The sequence below is a fragment of the Thamnophis sirtalis genome, unplaced genomic scaffold (genome assembly GCF_051295495.1).
Source record: "Thamnophis sirtalis isolate CommonGarterSnake01/CBP01778 unplaced genomic scaffold, rThaSir2_p1.2 scaffold_5, whole genome shotgun sequence".
Taxonomy (NCBI): Eukaryota; Metazoa; Chordata; class Lepidosauria; order Squamata; family Natricidae; genus Thamnophis; species Thamnophis sirtalis.
Genome location: NW_028261385.1, coordinates 77,232,711 through 77,253,205, shown reverse-complemented (window position 1 = coordinate 77,253,205; position 20,495 = coordinate 77,232,711). Strand labels below are relative to the sequence as shown.

At 37.7% G+C, this 20,495-nt stretch overlaps 1 protein-coding gene across 1 annotated transcript; it reads right to left on the bottom strand.

Moving 5' to 3' along the window:
- Positions 1 to 4,169: 4,169 nt before the first annotated feature.
- On the bottom strand, positions 4,170 to 19,882 carry TYRP1 (tyrosinase related protein 1). The gene is made up of 7 exons (XM_014052901.2): positions 19,491 to 19,882; positions 14,832 to 15,154; positions 13,970 to 14,174; positions 11,253 to 11,420; positions 9,055 to 9,234; positions 7,070 to 7,216; positions 4,170 to 6,291 (listed from the first exon to the last, which is right to left on the bottom strand). Exons 1-7 carry the CDS (start codon positions 19,849 to 19,851, stop codon positions 6,092 to 6,094), a joined length of 1,584 nt encoding a protein of 527 aa, XP_013908376.2. The 5' UTR covers positions 19,852 to 19,882; the 3' UTR covers positions 4,170 to 6,091.
- Between the last annotated feature and the right edge of the window lie 613 nt (positions 19,883 to 20,495).

Sequence of the window (20,495 nt, the reverse complement as noted above, 5' to 3'; positions counted from 1 at the left end):
TATGGACAGGTTCAGATTTACTGCGCTGCTGCTTTAAGGTACTCTGAGAAAAGTTGCCAATTTTTTGTGCTCCCTCTTTCATGCCTGCTGTTATATTTCTGGAATAGCTGAACCAATATATTGTTAGGTAACTGTGTTCAAAAACACTATATAATTGCAGATGACTGATCAGTTCTTGGAACTCACTGTGTTTTCCAGTGAGGCCATCTTTAAAATAGTTCAATGTAAAACATCAATATAAAAGAATTTATACAGCACCGTGAATGTGTTCTCTACTGTATAAGTATAAAAAGCTGCCTTGAAGCCTGAGAATATTTTAATAAAGGACCATGAAGAGGTAAAATATAATTAATTTGATGGGTATGGAGAACTGAGGACAAAAGTTATAACCATAATTCTAACCCTAACCAACTGTAATCCTAACCCTATGTGTCTTCCACATATTTGTGGAAGAGCCAAGGTGGCGCAGTGGTTAAATGCAGCACTGCAGGCTACTGCTAGATCAGCAGGTCAGCGGTTCAAATCTCACCGGCTCAGGGTTGACTCAGCCTTCCATCCTTCCGAGGTGGGTAAAATGAGGACCCAGATTGTTGGGGGCAATATGCTGACTCTCTGTAAACCGCTTAGAGAGGCCTGAAAGGCCTATGAAGCGGTATATAAGTCTACTGCTATTGCTATTGCTATATTTACATCTGGTTATTTGTAATATAAATATTCCTTAACTTTTCTTCACTCCACATTTCTTAGGAATACTTAATACTTAAGGAAGAGTACCTGGAGACTTTTGTAACAAGTGATATAGATTGGTTTCTATCATGAAAGAGCCACCTCAAAGCAAAATGGGTGGCAAACATATCTAATAAACAAAGCTTCAAAAGCTTATTTATCATGCTACACATATCTTGTTAGTTGCAGGCATATAACATACTATCTGTGCTTTAAAAAGTAGTGAGCTAACTATATAATTAGACAGCTTTCAAAGGTAGGCCTTAGATTATAGTAATACCTACAGGAGTGGTATGTACTTAAGGTATAAAATTATTGTTTCCTTAGACGCAACACTAAAGTATATAACTGGCCCACTTAGCAATTACAAATAATAGCAGCTCAAAATTAGAGTTTATGAAGTACTTTGCAAATGAGACCAAACAATAACCACAGATAATGCAGAACAAGAGAATGTGTTGGGCTCATTCCAATTTCTGTTACTCTTTTTCAATTCACAAGATCCTGTCATTCTTTTGAAATCTATTTTTCATTATTCAGGTGTCTGTTTCCTCCTTTTTTCCCCTCCCTCTGTGCTTGCCCAAATAGGATTCTTCATATTTTTGATGTGCCAGTGGAAGCTTAGAAGCCAATGTGACAGCAAATAATAGGTCCAAACTCATTCAAATATCCAAAATGTTGCTACTCTGTATGTCAAGTTGTAAAACTTATGCAAGTTCAAAGGACTTTGGACTACAAAAAATGATTTAGTGCAGCAAGGTTGGATGTGGATTGGCATTTATCCAAACTAGGAATTAAAAGAAACACTTGGCACTACATGAAACCTACACGAACAATAATGAAACATGCATATTTTAAGATGTATTTTCTCAAAGAATGAAAAGAATTCATTCCACTTTCTTTTGGAAATAGCTCATGGCAACTGTGTTTGATTAAACTATTGTCTAACTGCAGCAGTTAGCATCATCTGTAGAAAGTTATAATCCAAAATGTTTAGTATGGAGTTTAATCCTAACCTCTCCAAATAATCTGATATTGTTATATGTACATGTTAAGAAGTATTGAGAAAATGTCATTGAGTAACACATGGAGTTGCAAAAGTCACTGCTGTTGCCAGATTCCCATACACTGAAAATGAAAAATGAGAATATGGATGCAATTTATTTATTGTCAAATTTATTGTCAAATTTATATAGCCATCCATTTTACAAAGACTCTGGATGGTGTACAACAAAGCTAAAAAACATTAGTTACTAAACATCAAACAATTGTTGTTATTATTATTGCAAACAGGAAAAATGGTTGAAAGAACATTAATATCAGAGCCACCTCAATAATTCACTAGTCACCTGGGGTCCCAAAACCTGATGGCATAAGCAGGTCTTGAGAAATTTTCAGAAAGCCAGCCTCATTTCAGTGGGGAGGATATTCCATAATACAGGGGTCACAACAGAAAAGCCCATTCCCTACAGCCCATCAAAAGTAGCTCCCTAGCCAATGGAACCACTACCATGCTCTCTCTGGTGGATCTGGTGGGACAAACAGATGTAATTGGGGAGAGGTTGTCCCTGAGAAAACCTTGTTCTATTCCAAAAATTATGTTGCTGTATCTAGCTATATCTGCCAAACTCTTACTTCTGCAGCTATTAAAAAAAACCTCCTGCTTTTATTGCCAGCTAACCTGTTCCTTGTAGCAAACCTAGAGCACTTAACAACTGATAAACAATTGTTCATTCTTGGGCTTAGCAGCTTGTAGGCCCAGGGCTAAATCAACTCTGTAGATCCTATCTGCTCACTTGTACTCAGTTGACTTCACAGTGGCAAAAGAGAAAGTATGTGACTTGTGTTTAAAGGAATAAGTCAGTGTATGCTTCTAAGAAATATCACTGCTGGTGAGATCCCCAAATAATATCAGCTATGATGCTTCTTGGTCAATGCCATAGTCATATACATATTTATACTTTCTGATATATTTTTCTATGATCTATTTTCCCCATCTGTGCCCTTTATTTAATCATAAGAAGTGTAACGTTTCATCAGTACATACACAATGCAAGCCCCATTTTCTTTGAATTATAAATGTCATTGAGCTTCTCAACCCCTTTGGATCAAGTATGAATGTTAGCATCTCACACTGTTTATTTAAGAACGATGTCAATTTTACCATCTTTAAGTTCAATTTTAATCCAAGAAATATTTTCTTATTGTTCTGCCCTGTGCTGATCCATGCTAATCCCAACAAAACTGAACCTAGTGGAGTTTATTCACTAGAATAGTTGTGGAATGTAATCACAACAATATAATTAAATCCATACCCAGGAAGAAGGGATGACCCCCTTCCCCTCAAAACTGGAAAATTATATCCTGTGCATAAACTTGACATAACAATTCAGTGCTACAGTTCAGCCGACATAACTAAGGAGGTCCAAGAATTCTGCCTACCAGAGCTGTATTTAATGAGCACATGATTTTCTGTGCTGCTAACCCACTCAAATTCCTCTTGGCTGGGCAGATCAAATGTTGTAGAGTTAATAATAAAGAGCTTTGATCTCTGATGTACTGATACCAGAACAAAATTAAATGATCTTCAAGTAGGGGCATCAAAAGGGTTAGCCTTGACCAGGGGAGACCAAGGTTGTAGTCCATTCTAGCCAATGAAATCCTCAGAGGATTTTGGCCATTCTCTCCCTCCCTCCCTCTCCTCCCCCCTCCCTCCCTTCCTCAGCTCAACTAACTCAGAGTTGTTGTTATGGGGAAAAAAAGGGGAGAGGAAATACAGTATATACTACCCTAAGTTCCTAAGAAAAAGTGAGATTGAAGCAAAGGAACAAGTATCATACATGCAAAAGCTATGGATGTTCTCTTTTTTTCTCAATAGCCAATATAATGGTTCCTACTGCAGTTTAAGAATGTGCTTGATTTAATGATTTTTTTCCTCTGAAAATGCACAGATTATCTGAATAAACAACAACAACCCCCCCCCCCCCCTGCAAAAGATCTTGTCATATTCCTTGCTCTGGGAGTGCTACTCGGAGGCATTTGGGAATTTCTAGCTCTTTTGGCATTATGGGTTTATCCCAGTGGGTCTTAATCCCACTTCTCACAAGGAGGTGTGTGCTAAATCAGAGTAGATGTGGAGGATCTGAGGAGGGATGATATTTTTTTTAAATCAACCTTGTGCTACAGTGAAGGTATTTTCTTGTCAAGTTGTAGACTGATGATACTCTTTATGTCTGGGAGGATGGGTGACTGGTTAGGATGATACAAAGCCAGATATCTGATAGACCCTGGGGGCTTTCTGAATGCATTTGGGGATTTTTCCCCAGTTATTTTATAGGCAGTTTCATCATACATCTAGGCAATCGTTGGAATACAGGTAGTCTTCAACTTATCACCACAGTTAGAACCAGAACTTCCAGTGCTCATCATTAAATGAGCCACTTTAAAATATTTTTGTCACAGTTGTTAAGCAAATTATCATGGTCATTAATTGAATCACACAATCATTAAGCTAATTTGGCTTTTCTGGTTCCCCATTGCGTGTCAGAAGTGTCTTGGGAAGGTCACAAATGGTGATCATATGTACTTGGAACACTGCAACAGTCATAAATACAAGCCAGTTCCCAAATGCCTGAATTTTGATGTGTGACTGAACAGGGATAATGCAGTGGTTGTAAGTGGGAGAAGTGGTCATTAGTCACTGTTTTTTTTTTCAGTGCCATCATCACTTTGAATGGTATTAAATAAATGGTGTTAAATCAAGGATTACATGTATAGAAATGGTATTAGGGTATTAGACAAGATTGCTCCCACGTGCCTCTCTACAATTGCTCATCCTTGAGGGGAGGGTGTCTTTCATTTACTGAGGCAATTTGGAAAATAAAGCTACTATAGATATTTCCTGGAACAATATTGGCAAAGGAATAATGGGCTGATTATGACTGAATACAGATAAATGCCTAGATTTGGGCCTCCACTGTGATGATAAGAATGGCATAAGAATGCATCCTTATTGCATCTGTAGAACTCTGTCCAAGGAGCCTGCTCAGAATTATTTACACCTGTTATGGAAGGAATGACATATTCTAGGACAGTGATCCCCAACCTTTCCAACCTTTCTGTGTGTGTGTGTAAGTGGCAGCTGTAAATGGAGTTTTGTGTGCAAGTGGAGGGAGCACACACACACGAAGCTCCACTCGTGTGAGTGTAGAATGCTTGTGTGTGAAGCTCCATTCACACAAGTGGAGCTTTGCATGCAAGCACAAGGACTTGCTATTGACGTGAATGGAGCTTCCCATATTCACCTTTACTTATTGGTTGCCCAGTTTCAAACAGTCCATTGCCCGGGGATTGGGGACCCCCTGCTCTAACAGACTGCTAAAATAATGTCTGCCAGTTCCTTGTCAGATTTAGTCATTTGTGTTTGGTTGGATTGAATGCCAGTTGGGTGTGATCTAGCATGATGAGTGAGGTAACCTCTTGCAAAAGGATCTTGTTCAGCCTGAGGAGGTTGGGAGGATCTTCTCTGATATCATCAGTGGATTGGACAAATGCCCAACCTGGATGGATTGATATGGATGGATCTTTGGGATTCAAGAGTTATTAATATCTCTTTGAGGGAATTTTTCCAAACAATGTCCAGAGCCTTATTTGGGCATGCCTCAATGTAAACTTAGTTACAGAAAAACACATCACTATAGGCTGCTGAGATACTAGAATTAGCTTGATATTGAGGTGCACAGAAACAATCTAGCTGGTGACTGAATCCTAAGAAAACAGGACAGCTGTTTCTTTGGTGCTAGTAGTGTTTTGTGACATCTTTTTACAAGATTTGTTTCCTTCTGTTCAATTGTATCCAATTCGGAGACTGCCTGAATTAGTCTCTGAAGTTTTCTTGGCAAAGTTTTCAGAAGTGGTTTGCCATTACCTTTTTACTAGGGCTAAGAGAGAGTGACTGGCCCAAGGTCACCCAGCTAACTTAATGCCTAATTTGAGATTAGAACTGATGATCTCCTGACTTCTAACCAGATGCTTTCACCACTACATCAAACTGGCTCTTAAAACAAGATTAGCATAAACATAATTTTTGCGCCATCTTCCATATAAAAGCAGTTAATACATATTTACTAATTACTTTAACTTCTGTAAAATATTCATTGTTAGTCTTTTATATTGTGAAAATACTGTAGATAGAATAGAAGTGAAGTGGGTGAAATCAGTAGAAATATTGAACCAGTCTAAGAAAGAATATGGATTGGAGATAAATATTAGATAACGGAAGATTTTTCTCACTCTGAAATGGCCTTTCCTGCAAGCATGGAGCAGACACAATAGAAGCCATCAAATGCAGATAAGTCACTTATCTTCACACATTTGACTGCCTTGGGGTTGGAATGCTGTCATAATCATCTGAATAGGTCAGATGGTGGTCTGTGAGAAGTGGCTGGTGCTCTTCCTGTCTCTTGGAATACACAATACAAGAGGCTGCAGCGAATATAATTGCAACCAGTATCAAAGCAGCAACTATTGCAATCGTTATGATTTCAGTCACATGGAGAGCTGGAGCTGAAAGAAATGGGGAAAACACAAAGAAGAGTATTAGTTTTGGGAGTTGTTAACCCACTTGGGAATTTATTTTTGGATGATGTGGAAGTTAACCGAATTCCAAAAATTTCAAGATCTTATTGATTGCAGCCTGATCCCTCTAGATAGTTATTTTTTTATGCCCCCCTTGCCATAAATCTAAAATCATAGGCTTCATGGGTTGTTTATTTATAAGCATTTCTATGCTGCTCAGTTCCCAAAATCATTCTCTGTTTTTTTTAACCAATTGAAATACTGAATTGATGGAATGCATCCTTTAGGAGTCTGAATTCAGTTCAAAATTTGAGCTATTTACTCTGTAATATAAACTCATGCAATGAAATGAAAGCTTTTGGTAGCATTACTAGAAAATATGTAGCCAACTCAAAATATTTGTTCTTTCTTACTATTAACTAAACTGTTCATCAAATCAAGACATTGTAATATTTAATTTATTTGACTTAAAAACATGCTTGCTATATTTTCGATCATTGATTCTGATGCTAAAAAGGAACATTCACCATTTATCAAATACCTTTTCTTAAACAGATCAATCAAGATATTTAGATTTTAAAAACCACACATTTAAGACTTATCCTGATTAGTATTTAATGGTCCAAACCAGTCAAAGAAACTGCAAAAATCAGTCCAGTGATGATTATTTTGCATATGATATATACGCAAATAGTAACATTTCTTTTGATCTAAGAGAAAAAAAGTAATGTGCTACCTGATGAAAAGAAGAAATTATATAACTTACATGGCCACTGAACTTCATAACTGTAGCCCAGGTTTTCTGGTGCTGTAACAAACATCTCATCATTGGTTACAGGGGGCCAAAATGGTACCATATTGTACTGTCTGTTGTGTCCAATGGGGGCATTTTCTAATGGGTATGTTGAGTTATCTAAACAAAAGGAGGCAACTATTAAAGTTTGAAAACTTGGAATTAAATACTGAAATGGCTTTTCAGAAAAACTGGTTTGACATTATTCATGGCTAACAGAACAGTACTAAATGATAGATTAAACAACAGCATCTGCCTATCTATATCCTTGGGAAAGACTTGATGGGTGGACAATGCTAAATCCATTATAAACAGCAGGCTGACTGTGAGACCAAATGTAATATTCACCTAATGCTGCCCGGCTTCCAGTGTTATTTGGTTAGTTAATGGACTGACAATCTATGGATTATTTTAATAATAGAGGCATGACTGACATGCAAATAAAGTGAAGCTTTTAGTCTTGAATTATTGTTTAATGCCACCTTATATGAAAACCATCCTTCTATAGTTGCCAAACATTACAAAGCTTAGAATAGATTAATGGATAGAACCAATTAATATTCTATAATAATGTAGGTTGAGTGAATCAAAGGTAGGTGTGTGTGTGTGTGTGTGTGTGTGTGTGTGTGTATTTCTAAACCATTTAGGTGTCGTAAAGCTTCTAAAAATCTAAACTTATACCTTGGAGTCTCACTGTGAATCTTTCATAGAACTTTTTTTTATTGAAAAGTATTCTAGAACAGTGGTCACCAACTGGTGGTCTGTGAGAAAATTTTGGTGGTCCACAGAAAAATTATTTGCATTTTTTATATTGCACTAAATACTATTTATCTTTTAAAAAAATCATATTAGTGATCCGTGGGATTTAAAATTATGAATTTAGTGGTCCCTGAGGTCCGAAAGTTGATGGTCCCTGTTCTAGAACACATTCTAAAATAAGGATTGTCAGTCAGATGCACTCCAGATGCTTTGAATTAACAATTCCACAACCCTTCGACAATCATCATGCAGACTGAGACTGATGAGAGTTAAAATCTAAGTTATTATTCCTGTTATAAGTAATTTCCCCCACGCATGAATATTTGCGATATTCACAAAGTGTCACTTTTGCCTCATGAAAGCTGAAAATTTATTCATGCTGGACATTCATGCTTGGACATTGATCATGGGTACAATGAATTAAACTGGGCCAGTACTTAGCCAACTACTTTATCCACTACTAATTGTCTCCTGACATAATCTTGTGAGATTCACCATGCCTTCCCATCTTTCAGTGCAGTTGAAAGCTATTGCTCTCATGGTCCAGTCCCTAAAAGTTTCTTTTCATCATCATTTTTTCTAAATTCTACAAGACTTACAAAAAAAAATAATCTAACTTCTACCATGCCAGTTCCTTTCGGCTGTTATTGCTCAGCAAAGCATGCCATGAACTTAAGGAATTCTCCTGCAGCAATGAACAGTCATATGAATCTTAAGAAATGCCACTTGACTTGCTATTTTAAAACACACAGAGAGCATTGCTGTAAGATTTTTAAAGATTACCTTCAAATGTATACCCTACAACAGAGTGTGTATTGTTTTACTTTTCTTTTGGGAGATGGAAATACAGAGAGCTACACATTCGGGAAGTTAGGAGATGTAAAAAAAATTAAATGTTAGCATTTCTCTTTCTTGGATCTGCAAGGAAATACCAGAAGAGCTTATGATCTTCGGGTGTGATTTATCCTTTATCAGCAATATATACAGTAATTCCTTTTGGGGGCTAGATTTTATTCTGCTTCTAGGAAGAAGAGATAAAGGATGCAGTTGCAGTTGGTTGCATTGCTGCTGTGGGATCTAAGCATCTTCTTTAGAGAGGCAGAGATTGTTGCCTGGATAATTTATCTCAAGGACTGTGTTGGGTATGGATTGTACCTCGGATTCTATACAGAGGAATAAGATAAATCCAAATATCTCACCAGGGTTATGCCTTCTCAGCCATTCATCAAAAACAGCATCTGTAAACGTGTGGAGGAGCACGAAAATGGGATCATTTGGGGATAAATGAGTTTGCCCTCCAGTTCCATTCAAAAACAGATGAGCCAGGTTGTGAAGGCTTCGCACTGCCGGATCGTACTTTCCTGAAGGATTGCTGTAGCCTGGACATGAGAATAAAGAAGAGGGGAACAATTGATTTATATTGATTTTTTCCTAGTATGATTTGATTACTTATTTGTACCCCATCGCTATCATTAAGTGTTATACCTTATGATTCGTGATAAATATATCTTTTCTTTTATGTACACTGAGAACATATGCACCAAAGACAAATTCCTTGTGTGTCCAATCACACTTGGCCAATAAATAATTCTATTCTATTCTGTTCTGTTCTGTTCTGTTCTGTTCTGTTCTGTTCTATTCTATTCTATTCTATTCTATTCTATTCTATTCTGAAGCAATTCTGGAACTCTCGCCTGTCCGAGTTAAGCGCAATCCTGCCTAGCACAATATCAAATAAATAGCAATAGCAATAGCAGTGGACTTATATACCGCTTCATAGGCCTTTCAGGCCTCTCTAAGCGGTTTACAGAGAGTCAGCATATTGCCCCCAACAATCTGGGTCCTCATTTTACCCACCTCGGAAGGATGGAAGGCTGAGTCAACCCTGAGCCGGTGAGATTTGAACCGCTGACCTGCTGATCTAGCAGTAGCCTGCAGTGCTGCATTTAACCACTGCGCCACCTTGGCTCTTAATCTTTTAATGTTTTAATCTTCTCCACAGAAATTGCTTTCCTAAAAGGCTGGGCCAATTATATGAAAAAATGGATCATCCCATAGCCCAGACATAACTTCCTGTTTCCCACGAACAGATAAGTGTGAGATCAGTGACTCTTAGCAATATATTACAATATGCCTGGCTCAGACATTGGTTACACAAAATGAGGTAGAGCACATGGCTAGTGAAGACAAAGGAGGGAGGGAGAGAGAATGCGTTTCCAGCCTTGAATAAAACAATTACTTTGTATCAATCTGGCAATAATATAGCAGAAATCTCTGTATGCATTCAATAATTATGGGTACTCCTCTGTTCTCTAGGGGCCAAGATGTTTTTTTCAGTTCTCCATGTGTCTTTTAGAAGTGACTTGGGGCTTCTGAAAAACCTAACTAGCACTCTAGATTTCTTGGCATGTATGAATCTTGATTGCTATTTAGCCTAATGGTAAGATGAAGTTAGGTGTCTGAAATTGGAGTGAATAAAATTAAGCATTTAGTATAATGTATTTATCATCCCGTATATTAATTCCTTGCAAAATCATTCTTGCAATATTACTATGTTTTTGTTTAACACACTTATGGAATAGCTCTGTCCAGATTCTGTGGTACCTTTCATTCTTGAAACTCTGCTTTAAATATGTACCTGGTGCTGTTTTTAAAGCTTTCTATTAAAAAGAGAGGGGGGAGGGAGGGAGAGAAGGAAGAAGGGAGAGAGACAGAGAGAGGGGGGGAGGGAGACAGACAGACAGACAGCAGCTAGAGAGGGAGAGAGGGAGGAACGGAGGGAGAGGGGGAGAGAGAGAACCCCTGTTATGTGGCACTAGGAATTTGAACAGCTGAACTGCCGGTCTTTCGATTGACAATTTCAGCGTCTTAGCCATTGAGCCACCGTGTCCCTTTATTCCTCTGCCTATGTGCTGTCTAATAACTAGGGGCCTGCAGATATAATGTAATGTAATATGGCGAGAGAAGAAATTTGAGTATGTCACTGCTTTTAACAAAGTCATGAATATACTATGTTTTGAAGTGCTTTTTTTAAAAAAAAAAATTTCCAGAGGCAAAGTACCGTAAGCCTTAGCCTCAAATAGTATTGCTTGCTGAAGTTGATAAAGCCAACATTTGCTTTCATTTCACCCATCACTGGCAGGGCCATTGATTTTGGGAAAATCTGCTGAATTCAATAAAGGAGTTCCCTCACATCCTATTTGTTTCCAGATGTGGAAAACCAGATAATGAATCTTGGGGTGGGTGGGGTGGGGTGATTTCCTAAACAATTTCTTTTGCCACAAAAGGATTTGAACCGGTGGGTTTTTTTTTTAAAAAAACCCACTTCAGTGTGAGAAGTGTGGTGGATTTCATCTCTGGTTTCAAGAGTTTGTTTGTTTGCTTTGGAGTGACTTGCCTTCTACTGTGTTACGGAAACTGTCTGCTGAATTGGAGTAGAATGGAGGTGTGTCAAATAATCCAACTTCTAAGCAAAGAGCAACATCCTCAGGCTCTGGGAGTCGCTGCACCATGGGACGGGCGACATTTCCGGCTGGATTGCGTCTAATTGGACCACCTTCTGTGCCTGACATTTGAAAAAAACAAAACAAAAACAGAGGCATGAGGGAGGGGGAATAAGATTTAATGGATTATCGGGTTAATCTCATAATTTAAGAAATAATGCAGGGAAGGCATCTTGGAGAAAAAAATCCCATTTTTAGCCAAGAACCACTCACAGTTAATGTTGCGTATCACTACTTAACCTGCTGAATTCCTTTTATTTTTCCAAAGACAAGTTATCATATGCTAAATACAGAAAATACATAGGAGATTTATGCACGATCTGTCCACTTGGTTGTGCTCAATTGTTATGTTTTCCCCCCTTTAACTTTATTTCACTCTATTTATGCATTGGTTTTCCCCCCAAAGCAGACTGGATAGAAATATGGTATTAATTTGCATATACATTGTTTCCCTTTATGTACATTTTTGGTGTAGATATTTTGAGCTGTGAATTATACTAGAGAATTCTAAATGTGCAGCTGTTGATATATAAAAGGTATATTGGTTTTTATGTAAGTTTGAACGGGGTAACATGGGAATCACTAAAACATAAAGCATTAGTCTGAATAGATTTCTTCTCTTTCTCTGCTACTTTGGGGCTTTTATAGTAGAAGGAGGATGGTAGCAATATTATTTAGGCGTATATGAAGGGTAATAGAAAACATTATGATATATAAAAGTAAAGTAAGACCTAGTTCTAAGACATTGAGTCAGAAAGATGCTTATTTAAATTTTGCCTCTGCCATTAATTCAATCAATGGCCTTAGATTACAGATGTAACGCTGAGACAGTAGGGTAATTGGTAATCAGCTTTGACAATTTTAAGAAAGATGGACTTAAACTGAATTCTAAAAGTTGCCAAGGTTGAGAAACATTGTGCTAGAGTCACATTCATCTTCCTCAACCTCTTGGACATAGCACATATAGCCTCCGTTGCAAAATTGTAACGGTTAATGAAACAGTAGGGGAAAAAAACAACATAGGGAAAAAAGTATATATTTAAAGTTAATAAAACCTATGGCTTTTCTCTGGATTTACCCGGGTTTTTTTTTCTTTTGAGCCCTGTGCATATTTTTCAATTGGAAGCTTAAAGTGTGGACCACAAACCAGTGTGTCCCAGAAAGGAACTAGACATTCTGGAATGAGTCTTTCTTCTTAGTTCTAGATTGGACCCCTCCTTGATACTGTCAACCCTGGAGCTGACCTGACCAGAGCCATATTGGAGTTCCAGTGTTGCCACACTGAAGCTGAGGGATAGGGAGGGGGGATTAGAGATAGAGGGGTTTGTGTACTCAAAATAAAATACTTTCTCTTGGGAACCAAGGACATTCTCACACCTGGACCGTGGAATAAGGAGAGAGGTCTCCTTGACAATGTCTTGATTGGACCATGTGATTGATTTTTTGAGGTTTGAGGAAAAACGTTCTCTTTTATCTGGTGAAAACCGCGGGAACCTTAGAGTTGTTTTTCACCAGATATGTGCCAATATATTTCCAAATAAAAGTATTCTTTGAGGAATCTATATGCCTCAGAGTCTTGCTTGCTATGGATTTATTACTTGGAACCCTCTCAGATAGGTTTCCACCTGTTATTTCTTGTCCTGACCTCAGGTGCTTTGGAGAATCGGTTGAGCCCCTCTTTTCTGTGACAACCCAACACCCTATGGTCTGACCTAAGCATAGTACTCAAAATTATCTGCTACAACATCCTACCTGTCAACAACTACTTCAGCTTCAACATCAATAATACAGGGGCAAACCAGTGGTGGGTTTCTAACCGGTTTATTACCGGTTCACTCGTGCACACACTTGTGCACCTGTGCAACACTTCTGCATATGCGCAGAAGTGTCTGGGCAGGTGAGCAGAGCCTCCTGCCACCACCACTACAGGTTCAGCCAAAATGGGAGCAACCCACCTCTTGGGCAAACAACAGATACAAACTCAAGGTAAACCGCTCCAAACTCGATTGCAACTTCAGCAACAGAGTGCTTAGTGCCTGGAATGCTCTATCTGACTCTGTTGCTACATCCTCTAACCCCCACAGCTTCAACCTTAAATTGTCTACTGTGGACTTCATCTCATTCCTAAGAAGTCCGTAAAGGGGGCATGTATAAGCGCACCAGCATGCTTACCTTCCCTGTCCTACTGTTTTCATTTATTTGTAATCATTTCCTTATTCATGTTCATGTTTATACTTATACCTGATATCTTGTACATGTTTGATAAGCTAAGTAAAATACAAATAAAATTCAAATAAATTTGGAACACTGCTATCATGTCACTCCATGTTCTTCCCTTCATTAGGCTAGGTATACATTTGAAAGAAAGCAGAATTTTCCTCAAAATCTAAAACTGGAAGTGTTTCACATGATGATGAACTTGATTGATAAAAAGCGTTCATGCCCTCTGAATGAAACATGCAATGTTTTGTCTGTATGTGCATAATTTGAGGTAAAGATAAAATTAAACCTGCTAGGTTCCATATCTGAACCAAAAAGAATTCTTAAATATATTTATTACTCTTACGGAAACTCTGATAAGAGCTAAATAGCACTACAAATCTAGGCTTACTGTTGCAAATGGTTCCCAATGTGTCGTAGTCTTCAATAGCCTCACACAAGATGCGCCACTGTGAGAAGATTGAATTGGGGCTGAGAAGAGAGTCTTCAAAGCTGCTTCTGGATCCCATGAGATCATCTGTACAGATGTCACAGTTGTTTCTACCTGTGGCAAAGTTCCAATAAGGGAGGGCAAAAGAAGGATCCTGTAGCATATCCTGGTGTAGAGAATATGGGATTCATGATGAGCCATGCTGTGTTGCAGACAGAATCACACAATTCACAAGGAAATGCAAATCATTATTAGCCGTTCCTTCCCTAGCAGGCCAGTATAATTCATTTGGAACTTCAAATATATGAATTTGAATATGATACTTCTCATTCTAATAAGAGGCATTTGTGTGGGGAAAAAAGCCCAGGTTCCTACTTCCAAACATAGGGAGTGGCCTTGTATACTCAGGGTATCTGCAGCCTGGATAAGTCCCTGGTGCTATTCAGATGTTTTGTATGTCAACTAATCTGACTTTTTTTGATATGTGTGTGTGGTTATGGAAATTTTGAATGATTTTATATTTAAATAATTTCCAAACAGCAGGTTGCCTAGGCCACCCAACATTAATAATCTACAGCAGGGGTGCCCATCTTGGCAACTTTAAGACTTATGGACTTCCAATTCCCAGAATTCCCTAGCTAGGCATGAATTCTGGGAGTTGAAGTCCACAAGACTTAAAATTGCCAAGATTGGACATCCTGATCTATAGCTTTCTCAGTAGCTCCTTTTAGGCAAGGAGCATCATTACTCCAAATTGAAAATGAGACAGGGCTTGCCTGTTCTTTGATCTGATACTAGGCAATATAAATAATAAATACTTCACCTGAATATCTCTCTCCAGTTGTAGCAGGTGATATCTGTGCCAGGTGAGAAATGCTGGTCCTTCATGGGAGAAATCTACTCCAGCAAAACTTCGCTGTCCAGGCCCAAGATAAGTTTTTCTGACCGAGTAATAATGAGACCACACAAAATAGTTATAAATGGACACATTTTCAAATTGTGGAGTGTTGCCATCAGGACCCAAGATCTCCTCACGTCTTCTGGTTGCGATCATAATGTCAGGGTGGGTTGTAGTTTTGGCTTGTTGTAAGACTCTTAGAAACTCACTCTTTTCTTCACTACTAAAATCCAGAAGATTTCGTCTAACTGGAGATCAAGGAAATAGAATTAAAGCCATACAAAAGAAACAGTGGAAATACCATCAGAAGACTGAAAATACATGCTTATCAATATCCTGGTTAAAAAAGTTCTCAAATAAAATCACATTTCAACAAAATGTTGAACCTAGAGAAGATGGATAAAAATACTTAAATATTTCGAAATAAAATATCAGAACTACAGAAGCTAGAATGTGGGCTGCATAGTATAGGCTATTATATCATATAATTTAATTCAATTTAGTTTATAAATTAAGCCAGAGATTTTAAGGAAGGCTTCTGTAGTTCTGAAGCATGCAAATGCAAGCAGATAAACACGCACCACTTTGGTGGGAAGGTAACTGTGCTCCATAATCTCATGCTGGTCACATGAACATGGAACTGCCTTTGAAAGCATGGGCTCAGTGGCCTTGAAACGGAGATGAACACCGCTCCCATAGTCAGCAACAACTAGCAGAGTAAAATCCACAGGTAAAATCCTTTACCTTTTTACTACTATAAATAATGTGATTATTTTGGGAGCTGGGAATTGGAATAGCCTTTTGATGAAACCTTTTAGACTTTCTGTGATATAATAAAGTGTTTTGAATTAATATATCACCTCCTCACCCCTCACTGCCGGCAGAGTAAATACTTTGTGCATGTAGATCGTTTTATGTAATGCAGTTGCTTTTGATTCAGTTTACTATTTATGAAGCAAAAATGAGAGATACGAGGCATTCTGCAGATACATAAACATATCATCTCATGAATTTCAAAAAATGTATTTGATGAAGCTCATCAACTATATGAGGGTTCTAAATTCCACATTTCACTTCATACCACGAATTAGCTTATCAATTAATATGTCCCTTGAATGTGAATAAATGTGGAGGTAGGTAAAATGAACCTTGATTAATTTATGTATCAGATTTATTGGCCACCCATTTTACCAAAGGGTAACTCTGGGTGGAATGAATGCATGATAAATTCAGACTTTTTCAGCAAGTAGAGGATGCACAAAAGATTTAGAGCTGCATTGCAAAAAAAAAACAAAAAAAAAACATGATGAAGAACACATCTTCATGATCTTCATTCACTAGTTACAATGCTTAGAAACTTTCCCACACTGCATATTTGGAATGAAGGTTTCAGTAAGGGAAAGTTATAGTAACTCATATTTTACCTTCATGTAATTAAGCAAACAAGGAAGCTGGTACTTAAGCCATTAAAAACAACCAACAATATATTTTCCCCACTGAAAACTTTACATGCACATTGCAATTTGGAAACTTTTTTAAAATTCTGAATAGCTATTTTAGGTATTTCTTTGGAGTATTTGCATATCATTAGCTCCACAAGGATCTTTCATGAAGTTAATAAAAAAAAGTTAAAACAATATATCTCCATCACAATTGCTGTCTCTATAAAACCACAACCTACAGTAAATTCTGATAGGAAACTATTTCACAGGGATAACTCATACAGTAAAAAATGTCATGCCCTTATTTCCTTCCATGTGATCCCTAAACACAGCATTTGGATCAACAAATGCACATAGCAGGAAGCAATAGCATACCCAGATGCCATGCAATAAACAAAATCAACTCAAATTATACTCAGAAGCTTATTGTAAATTACTGTGGCACCCCCCAAAACACTGTTTTATGACATGGATAGCTGTTTCTTGCCCGCAACCTTCCCAATCCCATGGAGCACACATTTCAGTCAACAATTTTAAACATGATAAAGGTATTAGTATTTGTTGTCAGGACCTCATTCAGAAAAGGCTGAAGCTAGACAAAGTCTTCTCTAGCTACAATCTCCATTGTCTAGCATTAGATGTGAATCTAGGAGGATCCCTAGTTGTGGATTTTTGATTTTAGCAACAGTAACTCCCCATTTCATTATTATTGGGGCAGGAAAAAATGTCAAATGTCTTCTGGACCAACAATAACTTGTTTTGCAGGGATTCAATCTCAGTTTCTATCCATACGTTTCTATCCAATTTCTTTTTGTGTGTGTGTAAAAAGTTTTTTATTTTTCCCTTTCAAATTCATTCTTAGATATACATTTTTATAACTGCTACTTAACATTTGTCTATTCATCATAGTCTTTATATTCATTTTTATACACATATATACAAACCCTATCCAACCAATTTCTATTGGCCTGCAACTAATTCCATCGCATTCCCTGATTGGTTGGGAGCAGAAATGTATAGCTGGCATACTGTGATGGTTCTTCAATCCAAACTAGTGAATGACTTCTCCAAATATCTCCATGTATATATCAAAGAACAGTTACAAGAGTGTGATAGCAGTAGAGGGGGAGGATTTTGGCAGCTCAGAGCTTTCCTAGAAAGAGATCCATATCAAGAGACTACACAATCCCGAGCTGGATAGGAGAGTAGGAAAGCTGTTCAGGGCAACCACACCCTAAAATCTTTCAAGATATGTTAAATAGCTTAGAAATTTATAGCTTTAGTTTGGCAAGATTCTGTCCATTGCGTGTCTAACACATTGATGTCAGGTCCAAGCCAAGAGATGAGACAGTGAGATCCAACTGAGTTCATTATTTTATTTGCTTGAACCTAAATAGAGATAGTCCTTGACTACAATAGTTCATTTAGTTACTGTTCAAACTGAAAAAGTGACTTATGACCATTTTCACACTTATGACCATTGCAGTATCCCCATAGTCACATGATAAAAATTCAGATGCTTGGCAACCAGCTCCTATTTATGTCGGTTGAAATGTCCTGGAGTCATGTGACCAGCTTTTGTTACCTTCTGACAAGCAAAATCAATGGGCATCCAGATTCACTTAACAATCTTGTTACTATCTTAACATGTGTGATGATTCACTTAACAAATGCAGCAAGAAAAGTCATAAAATGGGGCAAAATTTATTTAACAAATGTTTCAGTTAGCAACATACATTTTGGGCTCAATTGGGGTCGTAATTTGAGGACTACCTATATATCATGAACGGTTCTAGGGTTTGGTTACCCTGAACCTCTTCCTTCCTCCCCCATCCAACTCATGACTCTTTATCTGAGCTTCTTTTGTGGAATTGGCAAAATCCTTCCTGCTCTGCTGCCACAAATGTACATCCCATCACAGAGAGTAACAAATCATCACTGCCTAGATGACCTTTCTTTTCCACAACACACTGGTACTGTCCACTTAGGAAGGAATGGAATCACAATAAAACAGTGCCTGCAATCCTCAGCTCTAGTAGATGCTACTGAAAAATAGCACTGTCAACAGTCTTGAAAGCTGTTGAGAGTTCCAAAAGGACCAGGAGGGGTGCACTTCTGTTATCTAGGTCCTGATGAAAATCATCCACCAGGCTGAATGACAGTGGATTCTCTCCTATAACCAAGCCTGAATGTTGACCAAAAGAAATCCAGATAATCTGCTGCATTTCTCAACATACCTAATGTAACTTCTGAAGGTTCTAAGAACTGTTCTTAAAAAGATATATCTGAATTTTCACTTTTTCCTTGGTTTTTTTAATTCAACACAAAGTGTTTATTTATTGGATTAAATGATACATTGGGTTGAGAGGGGTAATTTTTATTGTTCAATGAGAAGAACAAAAAATGCTTCTTGAAAACAAATTATTTTACTGTTTTTTGAGATCGTCTCAGATTCATGCATTAATTATCTTTTTACTAAATATTGTTATGTGCTCACATTCTTTGATCTTGCTGAATGCTTGGTTTTGGGAATTATTCAAAATCCATGTAGCATTAGCAAGACAAACAAAACAGTCACTTCTTGGAATCAAACAACATAGAAAACCTCACTTAGAATAATTCTTAATGGCCTGAACAGAAAGATATTGCTATGGGCTGCTGTTTATATCTTCTACTGACTTTACTACCAGGAAGCTTTCAAACAAAATATATATTTTGTGATTTTTATATTCCTTCTCTCTCGGGTCTTCTTGTTGTTCTGATCATCATCCTCTATGGCAATTTTTTTTAGTGGAGAACACGCATGAAGCTGGAAGGCCCACTACATTGGTGTGAAATAAATTAGCACTAGATTGCCAATCCAGTCATGAATATGCATGCATTTCCCAATTATTTACTTATGGTTTATTTGTTTTCTTTTTAAAAAAATCTTCTTTTTTTAAGACTTAGAGACTTAGGCTTGAGTGAGCAAAAGATGTAAAGATAGATGCCAACATATTTATCATTTGAGATGATCAGGCAGGCACCTCGTGAAGTCATTCTTCAAACATCAGCATCATTACTGGAAGAGCTAAGAAAGAAGCACCAGGGAGCCCAAAGGTAGAACAGAAAAAGGGTTGCATTCTCTTACTATCGTGCTTACCTATATTAATCTTCCGGTCACAGGTGGGGCCAGTCCAGCCAGGTTGGCATGAGCCACAGTTGTAACCATAATAATTGTGGTTGCACTGACAAGTTTGATTGAAGAAACGAAGAGGCCACTGCTCGCGGTCATCTCGACCATCATGCATATATTGAGGTCCATGGGGTCGGGAATCTGCTATTACTTGTACGCACTGGCCTCTTCCAGAAGATGAGCCACAGCGATCAGAACCAGGAACCACTCCGGGAGACAGGTCTGGGCAACATTCACCTTGGATCAGCACATCCACTGTAGCACATTGTCGTGGGAACTGAGCATTAGTTGCTTCCAATAGGAGGAGTAGCGGTATTGCAAGATGCATAATAACTTTCAGATCCCACCAAAGCAAAGGCGTAAGGTTGCGTCTCTAGGTATTTGGGAAATTCTCTTAATTTCTTTGTAGGAAAACACGCTCTGAAATAAAAAGGGGGGAAAGCGTGTAAAAATCCCCTGTTTAATACTATAAACTTCTATTTCACCTATGAAAAGGAAAACCCCACTTCCATTTTTTTAGGGTTGAATACATGGTTATAAATAAAAAAGTAAAGGTAAAGGTTCCCCTCACACATATGTGCTAGTTGTTCCCGACTCTAGGTTTAAACATAGTTTTCATCATTCCCAGAGGAAGCTGTAGATCCATACAGCCATTTCTATATTCATATAATCAATCTATTTCAATTTCCATATCTCTTGCGTCTCCCTCTTCACAAACATAAAGGATCATGATAGCATTGTGTCCAATCTTCCAATTATATTTCAAAGTATATAAAGCAATCAACCTTTTCACATATTAATTACCACAATAATAGTTTACAATACCTATTAGTTTTAACACTCCTGCTCTGATAAACATATCCCCTAGATTAACCTTAATTTCCTCAACTCCAAGTATAAATTACATACATTATGCACTTTATCACTCTAATTTCTCTCCAATGTATATTTTTCAAGATCTCTGCTTTTACC